At 42.9% G+C, this 19,621-nt stretch overlaps 2 protein-coding genes and 1 long non-coding RNA gene across 9 annotated transcripts in view; 2 read left to right on the top strand and 1 right to left on the bottom strand.

Annotated features, from left to right (window-relative positions):
- Sh (Potassium voltage-gated channel protein Shaker) overlaps window positions 1-19,621 on the bottom strand; it is a 182,827-nt gene that overhangs the window by 115,189 nt on the left and 48,017 nt on the right. The gene's annotated exons all lie outside the window — the stretch shown is intronic.
- LOC116652298 (uncharacterized) lies at window positions 415-1,980 on the top strand. Of its 3 annotated transcripts, none has more exons than XR_004305269.2 (3): window positions 415-698; window positions 926-1,301; window positions 1,364-1,980. It is a non-coding gene; the product is annotated as an uncharacterized lncRNA (long non-coding RNA). The 3 variants fall into 3 exon arrangements; XR_004305268.2 differs by having other exon boundaries at window positions 1,361-1,980; XR_011416615.1 differs by having other exon boundaries at window positions 416-698; window positions 926-1,291; window positions 1,361-1,980.
- On the top strand, window positions 12,781-19,247 carry LOC6633604 (olfactomedin-like protein 2A). Of its 2 annotated transcripts, XM_002056964.4 has the most exons (15): window positions 12,781-13,967; window positions 14,290-14,441; window positions 14,515-15,102; window positions 15,166-15,303; window positions 15,356-15,502; window positions 17,193-17,321; window positions 17,403-17,577; window positions 17,631-17,746; window positions 17,815-17,923; window positions 17,980-18,071; window positions 18,140-18,360; window positions 18,420-18,516; window positions 18,576-18,718; window positions 18,782-19,018; window positions 19,095-19,247. In XM_002056964.4, the coding sequence occupies exons 1-15, from the start codon at window positions 13,393-13,395 to the stop codon at window positions 19,176-19,178; spliced, it is 3,003 nt and encodes a 1,000-aa protein (XP_002057000.1). In that variant the 5' UTR covers window positions 12,781-13,392; the 3' UTR covers window positions 19,179-19,247. The 2 variants fall into 2 exon arrangements, with proteins under 2 accessions (XP_002057000.1, XP_070065101.1); XM_070209000.1 differs by lacking the exons at window positions 12,781-13,967; window positions 14,290-14,441; window positions 14,515-15,102; window positions 15,166-15,303; window positions 15,356-15,502 and adding an exon at window positions 15,523-17,125 and having other exon boundaries at window positions 19,095-19,246.

Genomic DNA, 19,621 nt, shown 5'->3' with positions numbered 1-19,621 from the left:
ATAGATGCATATATGAGCCTATATATACAGGGTGCAGCGAATGGGGCATAAGTCGTGGGTTACTCGATTTGCGTATATATACATATGTATGTATATTTATATATATATATACAGATCTATTGGTGACAAACACACACACACACACACATGCACGCACGCACAGTGAGCTGTACATAAATACATTTAATATGTTACGTATACGTAATATGGTTATTGCTGTCTTCGTTGTTGTTGTGTTTGTTGCTCTCGTTGTTGATCTCGTTGTTGTTGTTGTTGTTGTTGTTGTTGTTGTTGTTGTTGTTGTTGCTGTGTCTAGTGGGCTGCGCATATTTATGGAGCAGACATATAGACAGACACGCTGCTATATATATTTATTTATATTCAAATTCAAATGACAAAAGAAATGAAACGAAACGAAACGAAACAATTTTCTTTTCTTTTCTCATTTTTGTCATCTTCATTTTTTTTCGATTCTCTTCACATTTTTATTTTGCTTTTCACGAGCCGCTGACACGGGGGCAGCGGGCCGGCGGCGGCAACATTTGTCGCACACATTTTTCACATATTCAAATGCGACAACAACAACAATAACTCGAACAACAACAACAACATCAACAACAACACGAATTCCATACGACAACGAATCTGTGTGCGAGTGGCCGAAGACGACACCGTGCACAGGCTGAGTTTTTCGTGAGGTGTGTGTAAAGAACTTGTGGCCCAGGGGATGGGTGGAGCGGGGGTGGGGGATGTGTTGTGTGTTGGGGGCTGCGGCAGCTGGCTGCTCTGCGACGTCATTGGCGACACTTTTCACATCATTTGCTTTCTGGGCTTAATTGCCGCCTGTTTGGTTTTAACAAAACTGCCCAACGAAACGCTTATTTGTTTTTTTTTTTAATTCTCTTCTCTTTCGGGGCACGCACAGCATACAAGGCACGGAAACACAAAAAAAAACCAAAAAAAATACTTAAATATAATTAAAAATAACGGGAAAAATGGGCCGAAAAGAATTACGAAAATCGACGAAGAAAACACACTGGAAAAACTGCTGACGATTTGCGATTGTGTGTGGGGCAAGTGCGAGGCGTTCACCGGCGTGCGCGTTACTGAAGATCGGCAGTGGCAGCGGCAGCGACGGCAGCGGCTGCTGGGACAGCGACGGCAACTGCGACGTCGACTGCGACGGCGACGGCGACTGCGACTGCGAACGGGTACGGAACTGGCAGGCAGAGCAGAAGACGGCGACGTTTTTGAGCAAATCCAGCGCATATTGCTCTGTGTGTGTGTGTGTGTATGTGTGTGTGAGCAAAGTGTTTTCTTTTTGTTTAATTTTTCGTGTTTCACGCAAATTGTTTTGCAGCAGCCAACGTCAACGACCAACGGCCTGAGAAACCAGCCAAAAGTGCTCTGCAGCGCGTTTATGCGGGCCATGTTTGTGCGATCGAGAAGAGATCAGGAAAATTCAAAAGATTTGCAGGAAATTTTTGTAATATGGAAATACTCTTGCAATGTTTTGCTTTTATTTTTATTTGGAAATTTGCGGCACGCCGACGCCTTAATATCCTTGTCGACAGCATGATGAAAATATCTTGGAAAACTATCCAAAAAAAAAATGAAATTTTTCCCATCTGTTAATTCTAAACGTTAAAAGCGCATGCCTCAAAATGGATGTCTCAGAGATAGCGGACATGCCAAGGGTTACCCAGTTCCGATCAAAACTTGTTAAGTAGTCAAATTGGTTGTCGAAGCTAATCTTTAATAAACAAGTGAATGCCCATTGAGTTAGCTTTTCGCGAATTGCCAGCACGCACAAACGAAGGCGGGCAACGAAAACAGATTGCGACCAGCCTTGTCCACCTGTCTCGAATTGCAGTACAGCTGCATTGGGGCTAAAGGCCTCGGCCTTGTCGCAACTTGACCATACAATTTAAAGTGAAATATATAAAAGAATAAACCAATTTTTAAGTGAACAGCATAATTCTTGTGGGCAATGCTTTCTGATCTATTTTTAGTGGTTGTGGACTCTGATTAGACCCCCAGCTTGTCATATATATGCTATCTGTACACAAGAACTGTCTTTTCTGTCTGATTGCTTGACTGATTGACTGGCTTTCAAGGCATTGTCGAGTCCGTATAAGTTAGGAGGGTGCAGTTTTCACTGCGTTTGTCTAATGTTATTAATAATGCTTGGGCTACCCTCGAGAGAGAAAATTTGGTAGGAGAAGGATTTGTTTATTATTAAATTGGCTTCAGACTTATTTTAAAAGAGCTTTCAAAGAAAGGGAGACGTTTACAACTGAGAATTTGATTTTAAAATAGCGTTCTTCTATGCGATTCTCATGAATTCATGTGGAACTTGTTAATAGTTTCATATTATATGGTTGCGATGGCTCTACTATAAAGTTTATCTTTGAATTGCTTGACTTTGCTTTCTTTCCCGCTCTCCCTCACGGTCCCGCTTTGTCTCTCTCTGAGTTTTTTCTCTCTCGTTCTATTTTTGTTTCTATTTTGCCCTCTTTTGCTCGATATGCTCCACATAAATACAATGCTGGCTACGCATATTATATTAATGCAAATATTCACTTGCAACATTAAGTCGTCGACGGATTAAAAGATTCCAAATTTACTAAGATCTTTAAATCCCTCGACTCAGACAAAACATTTAAATGCTTTAAGGATTATTAGCTCAACAGGCGTGTCAGAAGTCACATAGAAACAACATTTCATAATTTTTAATAATAAAATATATCAACCGTTTCTCAACATATTTGCAATGTAATTCCCAACTGGTTTTGGCAAACGGTAGTCCATAAAAGCCCAACAATCGGAACTTACAAGAACTTAGCAAAGTATGTAGTTTATTTAAGCTATTTAATAAGTATTTCTTGTTTGAGACATTTATTAAATTCAAATTGCTAAACTATCGATTACACAAAGTAGTTGAACTCGAATAAATGTCGAAAATGAGTAAAGTTTGGCGCAACATCTGCTTATGCAAAAAGTTGCTTGATTCTATATTCAAAACTCTTTAAAAGTTAGCAACAAGTGGGTATATCAGCTGTGTGAAAACGTATGTAACGTCCTGAAGAATGCATTTGCCAGAGTAAGAAGCGGAGTGAAATAAGACATCCCGGGCAAGTGTGTGCATGTTTGTGTCTATATAGAAGAAATTCAGCATGTTCCGGCTTACGGTATAATCAAGTTGAGCACTTTCCGCCTCCTGTTTTTCTTTTACAGGTAATATACAAAAGTTGCTAACGATGCGGATAGGAACTTGTTAGGAATTTTCGTGCGAATGGAGAGCAGGGGAGGGGCGAGGACCTTTTGCCAAGACGATCTCGCGGAACAAATGACGCAAAATGCAATTACAGAAATTGCAAAATAGCAAAATTGCAAAATTTCTGCACTATTTATTTTCCATAGTATGTGGCTAAATTATGGTATCTGTTTTGGGTGCAAACGTCAGCAGTCCCAAAATGAACAAGAAGAAGAAACGGAATGCTTATTATGAGGTTAATAATGACGCTGCGAAAGAGAGAGAGACAGAGAGCACGTGAAGTATGGGGGCTTTAGTCAGCAAGAGAATTGAGTTGTTTCAGCTAAATCTTTCAGCGTGTAATACTTAGATATTAATGCGTTTTATGGCATCCACAACAACAACAAGTGGTGTTAGAAGAAGAACAGAGCGCACTGTGTGACCTTCACTCACTTTTCTTTTCGATTTCCACTCGAGAGCTGCGAGCGTATTGCTTAAATTGGCTACTCAGCTGTTAAAATGATGCTTAGATACTTTTTCTTATGGTGGTCAGCTACAGATACAGATACAGATACAGATACAGATACAGATACAGATACAGATACGATACAGATACAGATACAGATACAGATACAAGTACAGAGACAGATACAGATAAAGATACATATACAGATAGATCAGATACAGATACGGATACAGATACAGATACAGATACAGATACAGATAGACTACAGAATACAATACAGATACAGATTACAGATACAGATCCAGATTACAGATACAGATACAGATTACAGATACAGATACGGTACAGATACAAGATACAGATACAGATACATATACAGATTCAGATACAGATACAGATACGATAAGATACAGATACAGATAAAGATATCAGATACAGATACAGAATACAGATACAGATACAGAGACAGATACAGAGACAGATACAGATACAGATACAGTACAGATACAGATACAGATCAGATACAGATACAGATACAGATACAGATACAGATACAGATACAGATACAGATACGAGATACAGATACAGATACAGATACAGATACAGATACAGATACAGATACAGATACAGATACAGATACAGATACAGATACAGATACAGATACAGATACAGATACAGATACAGATACAGATACAGATACAGATACAGATACAGATACAGATACAGATTACAGATACAGATACAGATACAGATACAGATACAGATACAGATACAGATACAGATACAGATACAGATACAGATACAGATACAGATACAGATACAGATACAGATACAGATACAGATACAGATACAGATACAGATACAGATACAGATACAGATACAGATACAGATACAGATACAGATACAGATACAGATACAGATACAGATACAGATACAGATACAGATACAGATACAGATACAGATACAGATACAGATACAGATACAGATACAGATACAGATACAGATACAGATACAGATACAGATACAGATACAGATACAGATACAGATACAGATACAGATACAGATACAGATACAGATACAGATACAGATACAGATACAGATACAGATACAGATACAGATACAGATACAGATACAGATACAGATACAGATACAGATACAGATACAGATACAGATACAGATACAGATACAGATACAGATACAGATACAGATACAGATACAGATACAGATACAGATACAGATACAGATACAGATACAGATACAGATACAGATACAGATACAGATACAGATACAGATACAGATACAGATACAGATACAGATACAGATACAGATACAGATACAGATACAGATACAGATACAGATACAGATACAGATACAGATACAGATACAGATACAGATACAGATACAGATACAGATACAGATACAGATACAGATACAGATACAGATACAGATACAGATACAGATACAGATACAGATACAGATACAGATACAGATACAGATACAGATACAGATACAGATACAGATACAGATACAGATACAGATACAGATACAGATACAGATACAGATACAGATACAGATACAGATACAGATACAGATACAGATACAGATACAGATACAGATACAGATACAGATACAGATACAGATACAGATACAGATACAGATACAGATACAGATACAGATACAGATACAGATACAGATACAGATACAGATACAGATACAGATACAGATACAGATACAGATACAGATACAGATACAGATACAGATACAGATACAGATACAGATACAGATACAGATACAGATACAGATACAGATACAGATACAGATACAGATACAGATACAGATACAGATACAGATACAGATACAGATACAGATACAGATACAGATACAGATACAGATACAGATACAGATACAGATACAGATACAGATACAGATACAGATACAGATACAGATACAGATGCAGACACAGATACAGATAAGTATCTCATGGATACGATGCGCTGTTGCCTTGTTTTCGTCAATTGTCGACAATATCGTTTTTAATGTGCCTCTTTATTTGTTTCAAAAAATCCAGTGCCAAAAAGTCTGGGGGCGTGGCCACACCGTAGGGGGCGGGATGTGGCGAAGGGTGGGGAATTTGGTCTGGCTCTGCGAAACGTTTTCGTGAAATGCCAAAAATTATTTTAATGCATTTTCATTTTCGTTTTCATTTTCAAGCATTGCCGATTGATTGCTGTTGATTTTTGCCAGTAAAGTGATTTTGAGCAGACGAAAAATGTTTTCATTTTTTAAATTTATTTATTTATGTTTTTTATTTTTACTGCCTGCTAACAAGGGCGTCAAGCGGCGGGGGGGCGGTGGGTAGGGGCGTGGCGCATGAGTAACGAGTGGCTGATGAGCGCGCGGTGCGAATGGATCATTTGCAGCGCATCTGAAATACGCAGGGAACGCCTATAGACGAGGGGCGTGGTTGGGATGCCCTCAAGCATTATCCCGCCCCTCACCACCTCCCTCAACAATACATTTGTTTATACAATTTTGTTGTTTTGCGGCGCATTTAATTGAGTCTTTTGGCATTTGGCTTGCCTATTTGTTTATTCGACAAGTGTTCGATTGATTAATCAATCGAAGCTGCGCACATGATTGATTGATTGATTGATTGTGACATGCAGCAGGTGCATCGACTCGTTTGATTAGCTTTAACTATTTTATTTTCAATTATATTTTTGTCGCTATGTACGAAAACGCCGCCGGCTAATAAGGCATTAATATATTAAGGATCTGTATAGAAAGCTGTATCGATTGATTGATCGAAGATTAAGTTCTGGTAAGAACAACTTCTTGTAAGCACAAGCACCTAGCCTATTGATTTATCAGATCGGCCACAAGGTAAATTTCATGTATGCAAAAATTATCTATTTTTCGGAATATCTTCATCAAACTTCACAATTCGCCCAATAATCCTTAAGTCATACGTCTACAAGGGGACCTAATATTTAGGGCATTTTGATCTATTTATTGTGTCTCCCCCGTCGCACTTGCACCTGTTTGTGACGTAGGTTTTGACACAATAACCCGCATGGACAGCCCGTGTCACTGACCTTGCGACAGTGGCTAGAAAGTGGGCAAAACAAACGTGACAATCGATAGGCCAAAATCGCATAGCAGCATGCGATTGCAACATGCCAAGGCAATATACCTTTCCCTCGTTTCCACTTAAAATAAAAACGGAAAGTATATTTGGTATAGCTTTGGTATACATAAGAACTTCCATTCGATATCCGGCTCTATGATCATATCTTTTAATCTGTTAGTGTTTACGCACAATAGGGTGTCATATTTGGGTGCTGAAATTTTCATAAAGATCGGACGACATAGACCAGAGTTATACCTGAAAGAAGTTTCGCTTGGGGTTGTTTGGGCGTGTGCGTCAGGGATTTTCTATACATGCATAGAAAGAAGGTTAAATGTGTGTTATGGCATTTTATAACTAAACTCAGGGTACCTTTTAGTCGGGCACTTCCGACTAGGATACTCTACATTTGCATAAAAACTTGAAGAAATAGAAATTCCGAGAATGCCCCTTGCCTGAATGTGTTAACAAACTTCTCAACCCTTAGCCTAGACACAAACCGCATGCACATTGCATTCTCGTTGCATTCGCCTTCGCTCGAAAAGTTCCCGGCTAAAAGCGTGTGTTAAATGGTTCAAGTACTCACCTGCAAAGAGAAGAGAATTTGAGAAAAAGGCATTAGTCAAGTGTGGTTAAGTGAAGGGTTGAGTTGGGGTTAAGTGCTGACGTCATACTGTGACATCGTGACCTCATTTCGAGTGCGTCCCTGAAATGCGCAACATTGGCGTGTGGAAAGCTCAAAGGGACATTGACACGTCGGGCAGCTTTTAAGCACAAAAAGCTCTCGATCGATCAGCTGCTGAGCTTTTCATAAGCTTGCTAATAACAAGCGTCTGCCAATAAGAACGCTCACCCACACACACACACACACACATATTCGCACGTGGCGCCATCTATGCAAAAGTGTTGCCTGCAAAAGCTGCAAGCTCCGTCCGCTGCTCGCTTTGTTTTATATTCTTTTCTTTCGAACTTCCAGCGAGCTTGCTTTTTCGAAATTTCAACAAGTTTCGCCTCTGCGCGCTGCAGCCAGACGCAGCGCTGCTGACGTCGACGGCGCGCCGCAGCTGTCGGCATGTGTTGCTCAGCAGCAGCGACGAGCACGTGCTGCGCACTCGGCTCCGCTCGGCTCGCTTCGTTTCAGCTTCGTTTCGTGTCGGCTTCTGCGGCAGTTTTTGAGGCATTCTCCTGTGATGCGTCTCAGCTAGCTGCGTGCCTGTGTGCGTGCGTGTGTGTGTGTGTGTGTGTGTGTGTATTTTCAGCAATAAATAAAACGCTGCACTGCCGGCTCAGGATGCTGCTACGTGCCACACTTCTAACTTATCAGTGCTTGCCGCCCACCAACAGCCTCCCCTCTGTACCTATCCTACGACTAGCACTCGCTATTTCTTTTATTTTATTGTCAGCTGCCGAAACTCTTGATCCCGCCAAAGGACTTTAGCCGGCAATACACAACGCCCCCCTCCGCAGCTTCCCACAATGCCGCCACACTTCACATTCCTGTGGGTTATTGAACAGCAGCCGCGATAAGCGCAGAGCTCTTCGACGCCGGCGTCGCCCTCATAAATATGCAAAGAAAATGCAAACGAACTAAACGAGCCGAAAAAAAAAACACACAAAAAAAAAATAAACAGTAAATCGAGCTGGAAAAAAGGGAAAACAGCAAGAAGCAGAAGAGAATAAAACGTGAGGAAAAAGGCGGCCACGACAAACGCTGCGATGTCGAAATTTCCGTAGACGCCTTTTCGATACTCGGGCCCAGGCGTGGCAACGGGGCGTATGAATATTTAAATTGTTCAATTGCCACGCCTACAGCGGCAATTAGGGCAATTTAACGAGGAAAATTAAAAAGGGAACACACTTTTTTCTTGTTGTTTTCGTAATTTCAGGACTCGTCCTTCGCAATGCCCTTCGAGGCGTGGCCCATTAAAGGCTTTGCCATTTAATTCGACTGGTAAACAATTTCAAAAAACTCGAGCTATTTTCAATTAATTATATATAATTTCCCAGTTAATAGATATTTTCATTTTTGCGCAAAATTAACTGTCAAAGTAATTTAAAAAGGATCAGGAGTGGAAATAAAAAATTACGTTCCTTATTTAAAAATCATTTTCTTTCAGCTTTTGCTACAAGTATTGCAAAGTGTTAAGAGTTAAAAGTTCTCGCATGTTTGTTCTTGTATTAAATTGTATTAAAATCTTTTGTGTTTCATATGTATTAGCCGATTGCTTGTTAGTGGGTAAATTTATCGCTTATTGGAAGCATGCCCGTATTGCACGGAAACTAAGAAGACCTACGTTCAAGTCTCTAGCTTATAGAGGTTCTGAGATTGACACGTTTATAAATACAGACAGACGGACAGACAGACATGGCTAGATTGACCAGTTCGAGATATTTTAAAAATTAAATAATGCACTAAGAACTCAGCTGAACTCTAGCAAAAGAACCCACTGAATTCCCAGGTATACCATGCCCCATCTAAGCACTTAGAAAGACCTCTAGAGCTTTACTCTAGTCTAGCACCGAGCATCAAACTTAATAAATACTTTAACTTTCGCATTAGTTTAATGATTCTGTAAAATGTAATAGCCGGAAATTAATTAAAAACTTGACTTGGGTCATAAAGAACACGACTTGAGAAATGAAAACTGAAGTTCTCACATTGGATATTCTGAAAGTGAGCGCATAAAAAAGCGTCTCAAGTAACATTTTCAGTTTCATTTCTTGTTTTGCACAGGTGCGTGCTGCTACTGCTACTGCTCCTGCTCCACCTGCTACTGCAACTGCTGCTGTTGGCGTCATAAAAGCCAAGTTGAGCGAGCGCCTGGCGCAGTCGTTAAATCCTTTTGTTAATTTCCCTTGCACTCGCATTGCTCATACGCCACATTGTACCACCGAAAAGGACGTCGGCCTTTGGTTGGCGGAGCTGTCTGCAATATGCATTAAGGCCGACTACTGCCGCCCAGTCAATATAGCAGAAACATACATCCATCCAACTAATTCACTATGCGAACTAGTCCAGGACTTGTCTTGAATCCATCGCAAAGCATTATATCTAACCATATACAGTGGATCGCATGACTATATCATATATATATATATCATATCCTGGAGAGCCGTACTACTTATAAAGCCGCCTTGGAAGTGCAAATTAGGTTTTTGTTTGAAAAACTAGTCTGCTATGGCATATAGCTTTTTTAGGAACTATATAATTCTGCAATAGCCCCGTAAAACCACGTTGAAATAAATGTTACCCAACACGTTAGCTAAATATAACAGACCAAGCTCAAGCTGTTTACCTCTTGAGATATTATGTGTAACGAGTTTGAGAGTTGGTTCGACCTTTGCACTGCATGGCTGCTGCTCCTTCTAAGACCGTGGCGAATATAACTTCATATAAATCTCTGCCATGCTATACGCTCGCGAGGGCATTTAATCTGCGACACGGCAAGGTTATTTCCTTTTATTTCGTTTACAGCAACTTTTAGGCGAAAGCAACGTCTTGACATTTTGATTTATATTGCTAGAGACTGTTGCCGACACGGCTGTTGCTGTTGCTGCTGCTGTGGCTTGTTGCTTGGCATAAGCATAATCGGCTTATTGGCAGTGAATCCAGTCGCAAGCTGATTCTGTTGCCAAATTGCGTCTTAGCAACTGGCAAATTACTGTTGTTGTTGGTTTTGCTGTTGTTGCTTGTGTTGCTGTTGGTGTTGTTGCTGCTGTTGTTACTGCTGTGGTTGCTGCTGTGGTTGCTGCTGCTGTTGTTTATGCTTTTGCTAATGCTGCTGCTATAGCTACTGTTGCTGTTGCTGCTGTCGTTGCTGATGTTGTTGCTGATGTTGTTGCTGCTGTTGTTGCTGCTGCTATTGTTGCTGCTATTGCTGCTGGTGTGGTTTCTGTTGTTGTTACTGTTGCTGCTGTGATTGCTGCTGCTGTTGTTTATGCTTTTGCTATTGTTGCTGCTGCTGCTGTTGTTGTTGCCGTTGGTGCTGCTGCTGTTGCCACTGTTACCTTTGCGATGACGTCTTCTTTGTCCTGCAACTTAGCTGTCTGTTGCCTGATATGCTTGAACATTTTGGCCACTCGCTTTAAAGGCGACTAAGAAGCTGCCTCTTACGCTTATGTATCATAACTAAAAACCGAATGAATTGCTGCTGCTGTTGCTGCTATTGTTGCATCTGGTGTTGTCGCAAATTTAACGAGCTCGTTCCGTCTCATTGACTCTGGCCGTGCTTTGTGTGTGCATCTGAGACTAATGGAAATTGAATTCACAAACCGATTTGGCCCTGCAAATGCAAATGAAGTGCAAACTACTTACAGCTTCATGGCCAAATGGTGGGTGGACGCAGGGCGGCCACCAGAAAGGGGCGGCTGCAGCTGAAGGCGCAAATTTCATTCAACTTTGCAAAAGTTGAATTGGGGTTTATTTGGGAAAATAAAATGTAAAAACAAAACAAATGTAGAAACTTAAAGTGTCAACTGCTGATTATCTTCAACAACTTCATCATCTTCTTCTTCTTGCTGGATAAGAAAACACGCTCTTAGCTCAAGCACTTCCTTTTCCACTTCCTCTGTTTGCCTATTGTACCTATGCAAACAATTGTGAATGAAGAGCTGAGCAAATCGTAATGCCCGCTTAATGCTTAGTCGGGCGCAAGGATTTCAAGTTCAAAATTTTTTCATGAATCTTTTATACTCTGTACGCATTAAATGAATGGGTATGATGGATTTCTTCAACAGCTCGAAACTGGCAGCAAGGGTAATTTTGGTATAATATCAACATTATGTGAAGTACGTTAAAATCCACTCGTAAGGCCTTACACAGCAGTTTTCACCCATTTTCCACAGTTATAGGTGAAAATTGTAGTATGACGCCTTAAAATTTACCGTCCGACCGCGAGAGGTCGCTGGTTCAAACTCATCAGCAATTTTAAATCAATAAAAAAACACACGGATCTTTCTAAGAATTCATGGAAAAATATGGCACACACGCTTCAAAAATTCCCTGTCCAGCCAGAATTTACATTATCCACGAGCGGAAAATGGGTGGAAAGTTAACAGACAAAATTGCAAGGCAATAATTTGAACCGGACAAGACTGGATAGCAAGTCATAATGCAAAATGTTATAAATAATATATTATATAAAATAAAAATATATGAAGCATAAGTGAAATGTTTCCATAAATGCATAAATATACATGTCAACATATACAAATCCACGTACTTCAAGAAAATCGACAGCTGACTGCAAATACATTAATCTCAAACTCGATATATACGAGTACTCTTCCGATTGGCGCACTCAAACTTGTTGAGGATATGGCATTATTATGTGAAGAGAACATTTGCCCACTCATCTGTTCGAAAAAGGAGGCGCGAACATGTGCGTCTGCTTCTGCTTCTACTTCTAGTTATTGTTTCTTGTTTGCAATTGCCGCCGCTGAATGGCACACTTCCCCAGACTTAGGGCCAACTGGATGCACTCCGTCGCTGTGCTGGACGCAGCAGGACGCATGCGTCTGCCTGGGAAGAGTTAGGGCAAATGGCAAAGGCTCTGGTCACATTGTTGTGCTCTTTGCCACCGAAAGCAATTGTTGTTGCATATATTTTATGGTCGGTTTTATGTGTTCAAATGTTTTCACCAATTTATCAGATATTTTTATAATTTATTTTTCTAATTTATTTTATTTATTTTTGTTGATTTCTGATTGCTAATTACTCAGCTGTGCCTGGCAGGCTCACTCTTTGGCTGGCGTTTTCTCTTTGAAGTTGCTCTCTTACAAAAACAAAGCACACACACACACACACTCAAGCACACACTGGCACACACACACTGGCACACACACACTGGCACACACACACTAGCACAGCCGGCGAAAGACGCGCCACATTGGAAAATTGTCGCACACAAACGTTTCAGTCGGAAATTAGACGCCAACGCGTTCGGTTTGACTCTTCAAGGCGCGCTCTCTCGCTCTCTTTCTGTCTGTTTCACTCTCTCTCTCGCTCACACGCACACGCTGACCGCCACAGTGTGGCCAGAAAGTGTGAAAAACTTGTTAAACGCATCGCTTCAAAGCGCTGCAAATCGCATCGCTATATATATATATATATATATATATACGTATGTATAGCCAGAGATTGGGAATTGATGTGTGGCGGAAATTGAATGAAAGCCTTGTGAATTTTGCATTTTACACCTCCTCCAAAAAAACAAACAAAAAAAACTATTGACTTTAGTTGTTTTTCCAGCACAACTATCAGTGCCGGAAAAATAAAGCAAGATAACAAGAAAATATGAAAAGAAGGCTTTCATTAAATACTTAATAATGCGCCGCCATGTGAACGCTTGGAACTGTGGACAGCTCGTATAAATAGAGCGCCCACTTGAAAGTGCTAAAAATAATATATTTATTTATTTTTTTTTTGCTGTTGCTGTTTTTGTTTCCCATTTGTTATTTGGAGGCAAGCAGCCCGCACTCGTGTGTCTCATAAATCAAAACGGAAACTTTTTAATTGAACTGATCGAACAGGTGTGCGCCAAGATGTTGCTAGCCGTTAATCAGAGTGTGCACAATTCAAAGCGGCGACGCGCCGCGGAGGCGGAGACAGCCGCCGAGGCGGAGGCGGATGCGGCAACAGCTAGAGCAAATAGCAACGCCTCCAGGGAGCTAACAGATTCCACCACACAGCTGGTGGCCAATATGCTGCTGGATGAGACAAACGCTGCAGGGAGTCCTGGCACGGAAACAAGTCGAAGCACCAGCACGGACACGACATCGCTCGCGACCAGGTGCCAGAGCTGCCAGCATCAGCAGCGGCTGGTGCATCAGCCGTGCAAATGCGGCTGCAACTGCATCAATAAACTGGAGGGCAGCGGCGAGCTGGGCAGCTCCTTGGTGCTGGTCTATATTTATTTGGGTGCGCTGACTCTTATGCTGGCCACGTTGTCCATACTTTTCTATACGTATAGTCAGGCGGGCGAGGAGTCGGCCACCGTGGCCATGCTGGGTCAGAGTGCCTTTCGGAACCAGTTCCAAGATGAACTGATGCGTTCGGAGCATGTGCTGCGCGCCATAGTTACGCAGATCATGGAAAGGGATTATCCGCAGGAGGCGAGGTGAGTTTTTTATTCTTATTCCCGTTCAAGCTCAATCAATTCTGGTTCCGTTCACAATGTAACTAGTTCATACAGTTCTTGTTGTCTTGATTCATTTGACATTGTACTTTAATCCAAGTTCCAGTTGTATATTTCCTATAAATCTTGATAATATTTCAAATATCATTTAATTTTTAAGTTCACACGAACTAGTTCCGAATTAGTTTCGATAAAGATTTCAGTCGAATCTGTATTTGAATTTAAGCTGCGAACGTAATTAAATTCCTTTGCACACCTACTAGTTCCAGCTCCAGTACAGAATTTAGTTACATTTACTTTACAGTCCACTCCAGACACATTACGGTCCAACAACGGCGCAGCCGAGCAACGTTGTCCGGAATGAGCGCAAGCTGAACAACAACTTCCTGACCCATTTGCCAAATGGAAAGCGCGTCCGGAGAGACATCGCCTCGTCGTCGCCGGCCTCTATGCACGGCAAGTGTGGCACAGCAGACACGGAACTAGTTCCGAATGCAGCGAACTTGAACATATGTTATTCTAATTGCAGCTGATCCGTTGATCGAGTTCTTCAATCCGAATCATCGCAAGGTCCTGGAGGAGCAGGACACGGAGATACGCAAACGCACGGGCTTAAAGGGCGCCGCACCGGGTGGCGATGATTGGATCTATTTGAATACGTATTGCCGTGTGCCGGAGAAGATAATTACCGGCTTTTGCAAGGGCACACAGGACTATTGCCCGCCAGCGCCGGCCGGGCCAATGGGCCCGATTGGACCCAAAGGACCAACCGGTAATCCCGGCCTGCCGGGCATACCCGGTCCCAAGGGCAATCGTGGCGATGTCGGCTTGCCGGGCGCCCCGGGCGTCGACGGTGTGGGCCAACAGGGCGCAACGGGTCCACGCGGCCCCAAGGGCGATCCCGGCGCTGTCGGGCGTGCTGGCCTGGATGGGCGAGACGGTGTGCCCGGTGAGCCGGGCCTCGATGGGGTGCCGGGACGTGCGGGCGCCGATGGCAAAAACGGGCTGCCAGGACGCGATGGTAAGGATGGCCTAAATGGTAAGGACGGCAAGGATGGCATGTCCATAACGGGCCCCAAGGGTGCACAAGGTCCGCCCGGTGAAAGAGGCCTAAAGGGTGAGTAGCATTCATAAAGCTGCCAAATAGCCTCCAAACCATTTCGACCCTGCTCAAGCACAGGCATCGCCGGGCCACGCGGACGTCCTGGCAAGCCGGGCACCAATGGCACACCCGGCGTGCCGGGCATCAACACCTGGAAGATGCAATATCCCAATGGCAGCGCCTCCAATGATCTGCTCATACCGCCCTCCATAACAGGTGAGTGAACCGAGACTTGCCCAGAGCTGAACTAAGCCTTGATCGTGCGCAGATCTGAAGGCGCCCAACTATCGGCGCAACGTCATCGTGGAGGAGGGCAAGACGCTCAATATGAGCTGCTCGGCGACAGGCAATCCCCAACCCCAGGTAGAATGGCGACGCGAAGATGGACGCACCATCAACGTGAATGGCATCGAGCGTGAGTGGCAAATTTTTTTTTTTTTTTTTTTATATTTTGTTTATTAAGAAATCTGGTATCCTGTTACTCTATGTTAGCAACTTTTATCAGAGTGACATAATTACTTAGCTTAGCGATGATTGTGGTTTTACAATTAGTTATACAATTAGGTTAACAGATTACAGAAACATATTTTGGTGTAATTAACGAAGCTTGTCACCTATACATAACGATCGATTAGGTCGGTTGGGTAGGTCCTCTTCAGTCGCCTTCTTCTTCGCCTCCTTAGCAGGCTCCTCGCCAGGATGTTTGGATGGTTGTGGAGCTTTGTTGAGTAGCTCGCTGCTTGCCTGTTGACTATGTCGCCCACCATTGGAACCTTGAGGTCCTTGGCGATGTCGCGTGTGCGAATATACCATTCGGCTCCAGTTATTTTGCGCAGGGTTTTGGCCTGAATGATGCGAATTTTGTTCAGGTGTGTTTTTGCAGCTATACCGTAAACTTGAAGCCCGTAACGCCACACTGGGGCAAGGATTACCTTGTAGATTAGGACCTTGTTTCGGAGCGAGAGTTTGTTTTTGGAGTTGAGGAGCCAGCTCATTCGCCTTATCTTAGATTTGATGTTGCTCGTTACTGCAGAGACGTGCTTACTAAATGTAAGTCGTCTGTCGAGAGTGACACCTAGGTACTTGTGTTGACGATATTGCTCTAGAAGCTCACCATGAAGAAAAAGTCCGGGGCATGAGTCCTTGCGTAGAGTGTGGGTAACCGTGGCGCACTTTCCAGGGTTCACTGCGATGTTCCATCTACAAGCCCAGTTTTCAAATCGCTTGAGGTATTCCTGCAAGAGGTCAGTTGCCACGTACACACATTTGTTTTTTGCAAGGATTGCCGTGTCGTCAGCAAACGTGGCCACCAGAAGGTCCTGCCGATCATTCCGTCTGCTTGCATTTGCTGTGGGCATGTCATGTGTAAACAGGCTATATAGCGTGGGACCCAAGACGCTGCCTTGTGGAACGCCCGCTTTTATGCGTTTGGTTTGAGAGGCTACTCCATCCTGCACCACTTGAAAGGTTCTCTCAGTTAGGAAGCTCGCAATGGTGCTAAATAGCTGCGGATTCAATTTGTCCTTTATCTTAGAGAGGAGTCCTGCGTGCCACACCCGGTCGAAGGCTTCTTGGATGTCAAGGTATGCTGCCACCACATACTCTTTCCTGTGAAAGCCGTCCAAAATATAATTTGTGACCCGATGTAGTTGCTCAGGGGTACCGTGTTTGAGTCGAAACCCAAACTGGAACTTCGGGATCAAGCGTTTTATTTCCGGGGTATCCAGGACCCTTCTGAGGATGCACCTTTCCAGAATCTTACCAAAGGCAGGCAGGAGGCTGATGGGGCGATAGGATCCCAGTTGATTAGGGGGCTTTCCGCTCTTGTGCAACATGATTATATGTGCCTTCTTCCAAGCCACTGGAAAGTAACCTAGCCGAAGAGCTGCATTAAAAATGGCGACGAGAAAAAGCACCGCCTTGTATGGCAGTAGCTTGATTGTCTGGTTGTCCAACCGATCTTCCCCAGGGGCTTTGCTGCTTTTTAATCTCTTCATCTCCTGCTCTACTTCTTGGAAGGTGATTGGCGATACAGGGAGTGAGTGGCAAATGGAAACAGACCTTGGCCACAGGCCAGCTCGTTAACATTGCTTGTCTCTCCACAGTCAGCTCGATCAGTGGCCAGTTCATCAAGTTCACGAATATCACGCGCCATCAGATGGCGGCCTATACGTGCCATGCGAACAATGGCATCGCGCCCGTTGCCAATGCCACGTTTCTGGTGGAAGTGCACTGTGAGTTTGGCAAAATGTCTGATTATTTCAATAGGTTGTGCAATCGGCCTCGGCCCTTTTTCCGACTTCGATCAATTTCAGTTGCGCCCATGATATCTGTGTACCGGCAAATGATCTATGCGGAGTACCAGAGTAGCGCAACATTGGAATGCCAGGTGGAGGCCTTCCCGGAGGCCATACGCTACTGGGAGCGCGCCTACGATGGCAAGATTCTCGATCCAAGTGATAAGTATCGCATTGAATCATATCCAGACGGGTGAGTACAGATTGCACTCATCCAAAGAACTTTAATGAACTGCTCTGTCACAGCTTTAAGACCTCCATGCGCCTGACCATAAGCAATCTGCGCAAGGATGACTTTGGCTACTATCACTGTGTGGCACGTAATGAGCTGAATGCGACCATGGTCAACTTTGAGATAGCACGTAAGTTTTGGCCTAGATCTAAGCTAACCATGATTGAATATTGACAGCACGCTCTTTCGGTATTATAGCGCAGGATCCGAATAGTGAGACGCCCTATGTGGGCAACAATGTCAAGGTCTATGGCCAGCGACCGCCCGAAAGTGAGTGCCCCGTTTGTGATCAGTGTCCAGATCCCAGGTGAGCTCGGCCCACTAGCCAAATCCAACGAGCTGACTAAATTCCAATTCCTTTAGCTTGTATCAATGCAAGGATTCCATACTCAACAACTTTGAGATACAGCCGACGGGCAATCGCAGCTATCCGGGCTTGCCCAAGCGTGCCAAGAGTGAGTTTTTTTTTGTTTTTCAATTATATATAGACGTATATTCTGGATATCTTGTGATACTCCTGCAGCCTGCTATCTGTATGCGGTGGGTAAGCCCGTGTTCCACAAGGTTGTCAATGAGAAATTTGGTTCGTGGCTGCGTGATGCGGCGCCTAGAGAAGCGGATCGGGAGAAGACGTTTGTGACCAATGAGAATGATGCCTACAATCTGTTCGAGTTCTCCACGCGCATACAGTACCGCATGAACAGTGTGCCCAGGCACAAGTATGAAATATCCGAGGGCTTTCAGGTGCGTTAACTCAATTCCACAGCACACGCAGAACACACTAAAATTTTGGCTATTTTCAGGGCAATGCGCATGTGGTTTATAATGGTTCGTTCTACTATCAGCAGAAGAACTCCGATTTGGTTGTCAAGCTGGATTTGACGACCTCCAAGAAGATCAGTGAGTGCCAGCTACAGAAATACTATTTATATTTAGATGCTAAACACTTTCCAATACAGGCATACAGCTGCCCTATGCGGGAGTCGCTGCTGGCAATCGGCTGTACGCAACAGATTATAATTTCATGGACTTTAATGTGGATGAGGTTGGTCTCTGGGTCATATACAGCACACACGACTCCAACAATACGCTGGTAGCTAAGGTAAATCGTAAGCAAATACTTTCAATTACTTTCTTTAACTTGGCTTTTTCTATGCGATTTTAGCTGGACGCCGAGACCCTGAGAATGCAGTACAATTTCAATATAACGCTCGATCACAAGCAATTTGGCGAAATGTTCATTGTCTGCGGCAATTTGTATGCCATCGATTCGGGCACCGATAAAAATACCCAAATACGCTACGTGGTTGATCTCTACAAAGGCAAACTGCTCAACGCAAATCTTCCCTTCTCCAATCCCTTCAGCTATACGACTACAGTTGGCTACAATCCCCTCACTGTGGTACGTAAATACTCTCTCGAAAATCTCTTTTTCGCATTTATTTTGATGCGCTTTTTTTTGTTTGCCATCCTTTCAGGAACTCTACTCTTGGGACAAGGGCAATGCACTCACATATCCTATACGCTACAATGAGCATCGTCTGGTTACCGATAATATTTAAGTCAAATATTTTCACAAAATAAATGCTAAATTGTTCTCTTTTTTTTTTACTACACATTTATCATATATGCCTATTTATTAGCTGCTGTAATGTGCTAATTAGCTGGTTGGGCTAGGCTTAATCGAATACAAAGTGGGAAATAGAACTTCGTAACTCTTGGAACTGGAACTAGAAAATTTGATAAGCAGCTGCGAATTTGTTTAAGACAAACAAAATTCATTTCACAGTCTTCAAAATCGATTTCAAAAAAGTATATTTACTTTTTGGAGTTATAATAAGGTCCGTTGGATAAAAAATCGTAGAATAATATAAAACATTTTTGGGTAGAAAAATACAGGAATGAATTAGAATAGATGAGAGCTTCTGTTGGGGGTGGATGACTTGGAGATTTGCCCTTAAACGGTTGCTGTCTTGTCTGGCCGAATATATTTGAAACTACACTC

This window comes from Drosophila virilis, chromosome X (genome assembly GCF_030788295.1).
Source record: "Drosophila virilis strain 15010-1051.87 chromosome X, Dvir_AGI_RSII-ME, whole genome shotgun sequence".
In the NCBI taxonomy this organism is placed as follows: domain Eukaryota; kingdom Metazoa; phylum Arthropoda; class Insecta; order Diptera; family Drosophilidae; genus Drosophila; species Drosophila virilis.
This window is presented reverse-complemented; position numbering and strand designations above follow the sequence as displayed.

Coding starts and splice junctions, on each gene's coding strand:
- LOC6633604 (XM_002056964.4), top strand. CDS start 13,393: ATGTTGCTAGCCGTTAATCAGAGTGTGCACAATTCAAAGCGGCGACGC. Junction 15,103..15,165: donor CGGTGAAAGAGGCCTAAAGG/GTGAGTAGCATT, acceptor GCTCAAGCACAG/GCATCGCCGGGCCACGCGGA. Junction 15,304..15,355: donor CATACCGCCCTCCATAACAG/GTGAGTGAACCG, acceptor GATCGTGCGCAG/ATCTGAAGGCGCCCAACTAT.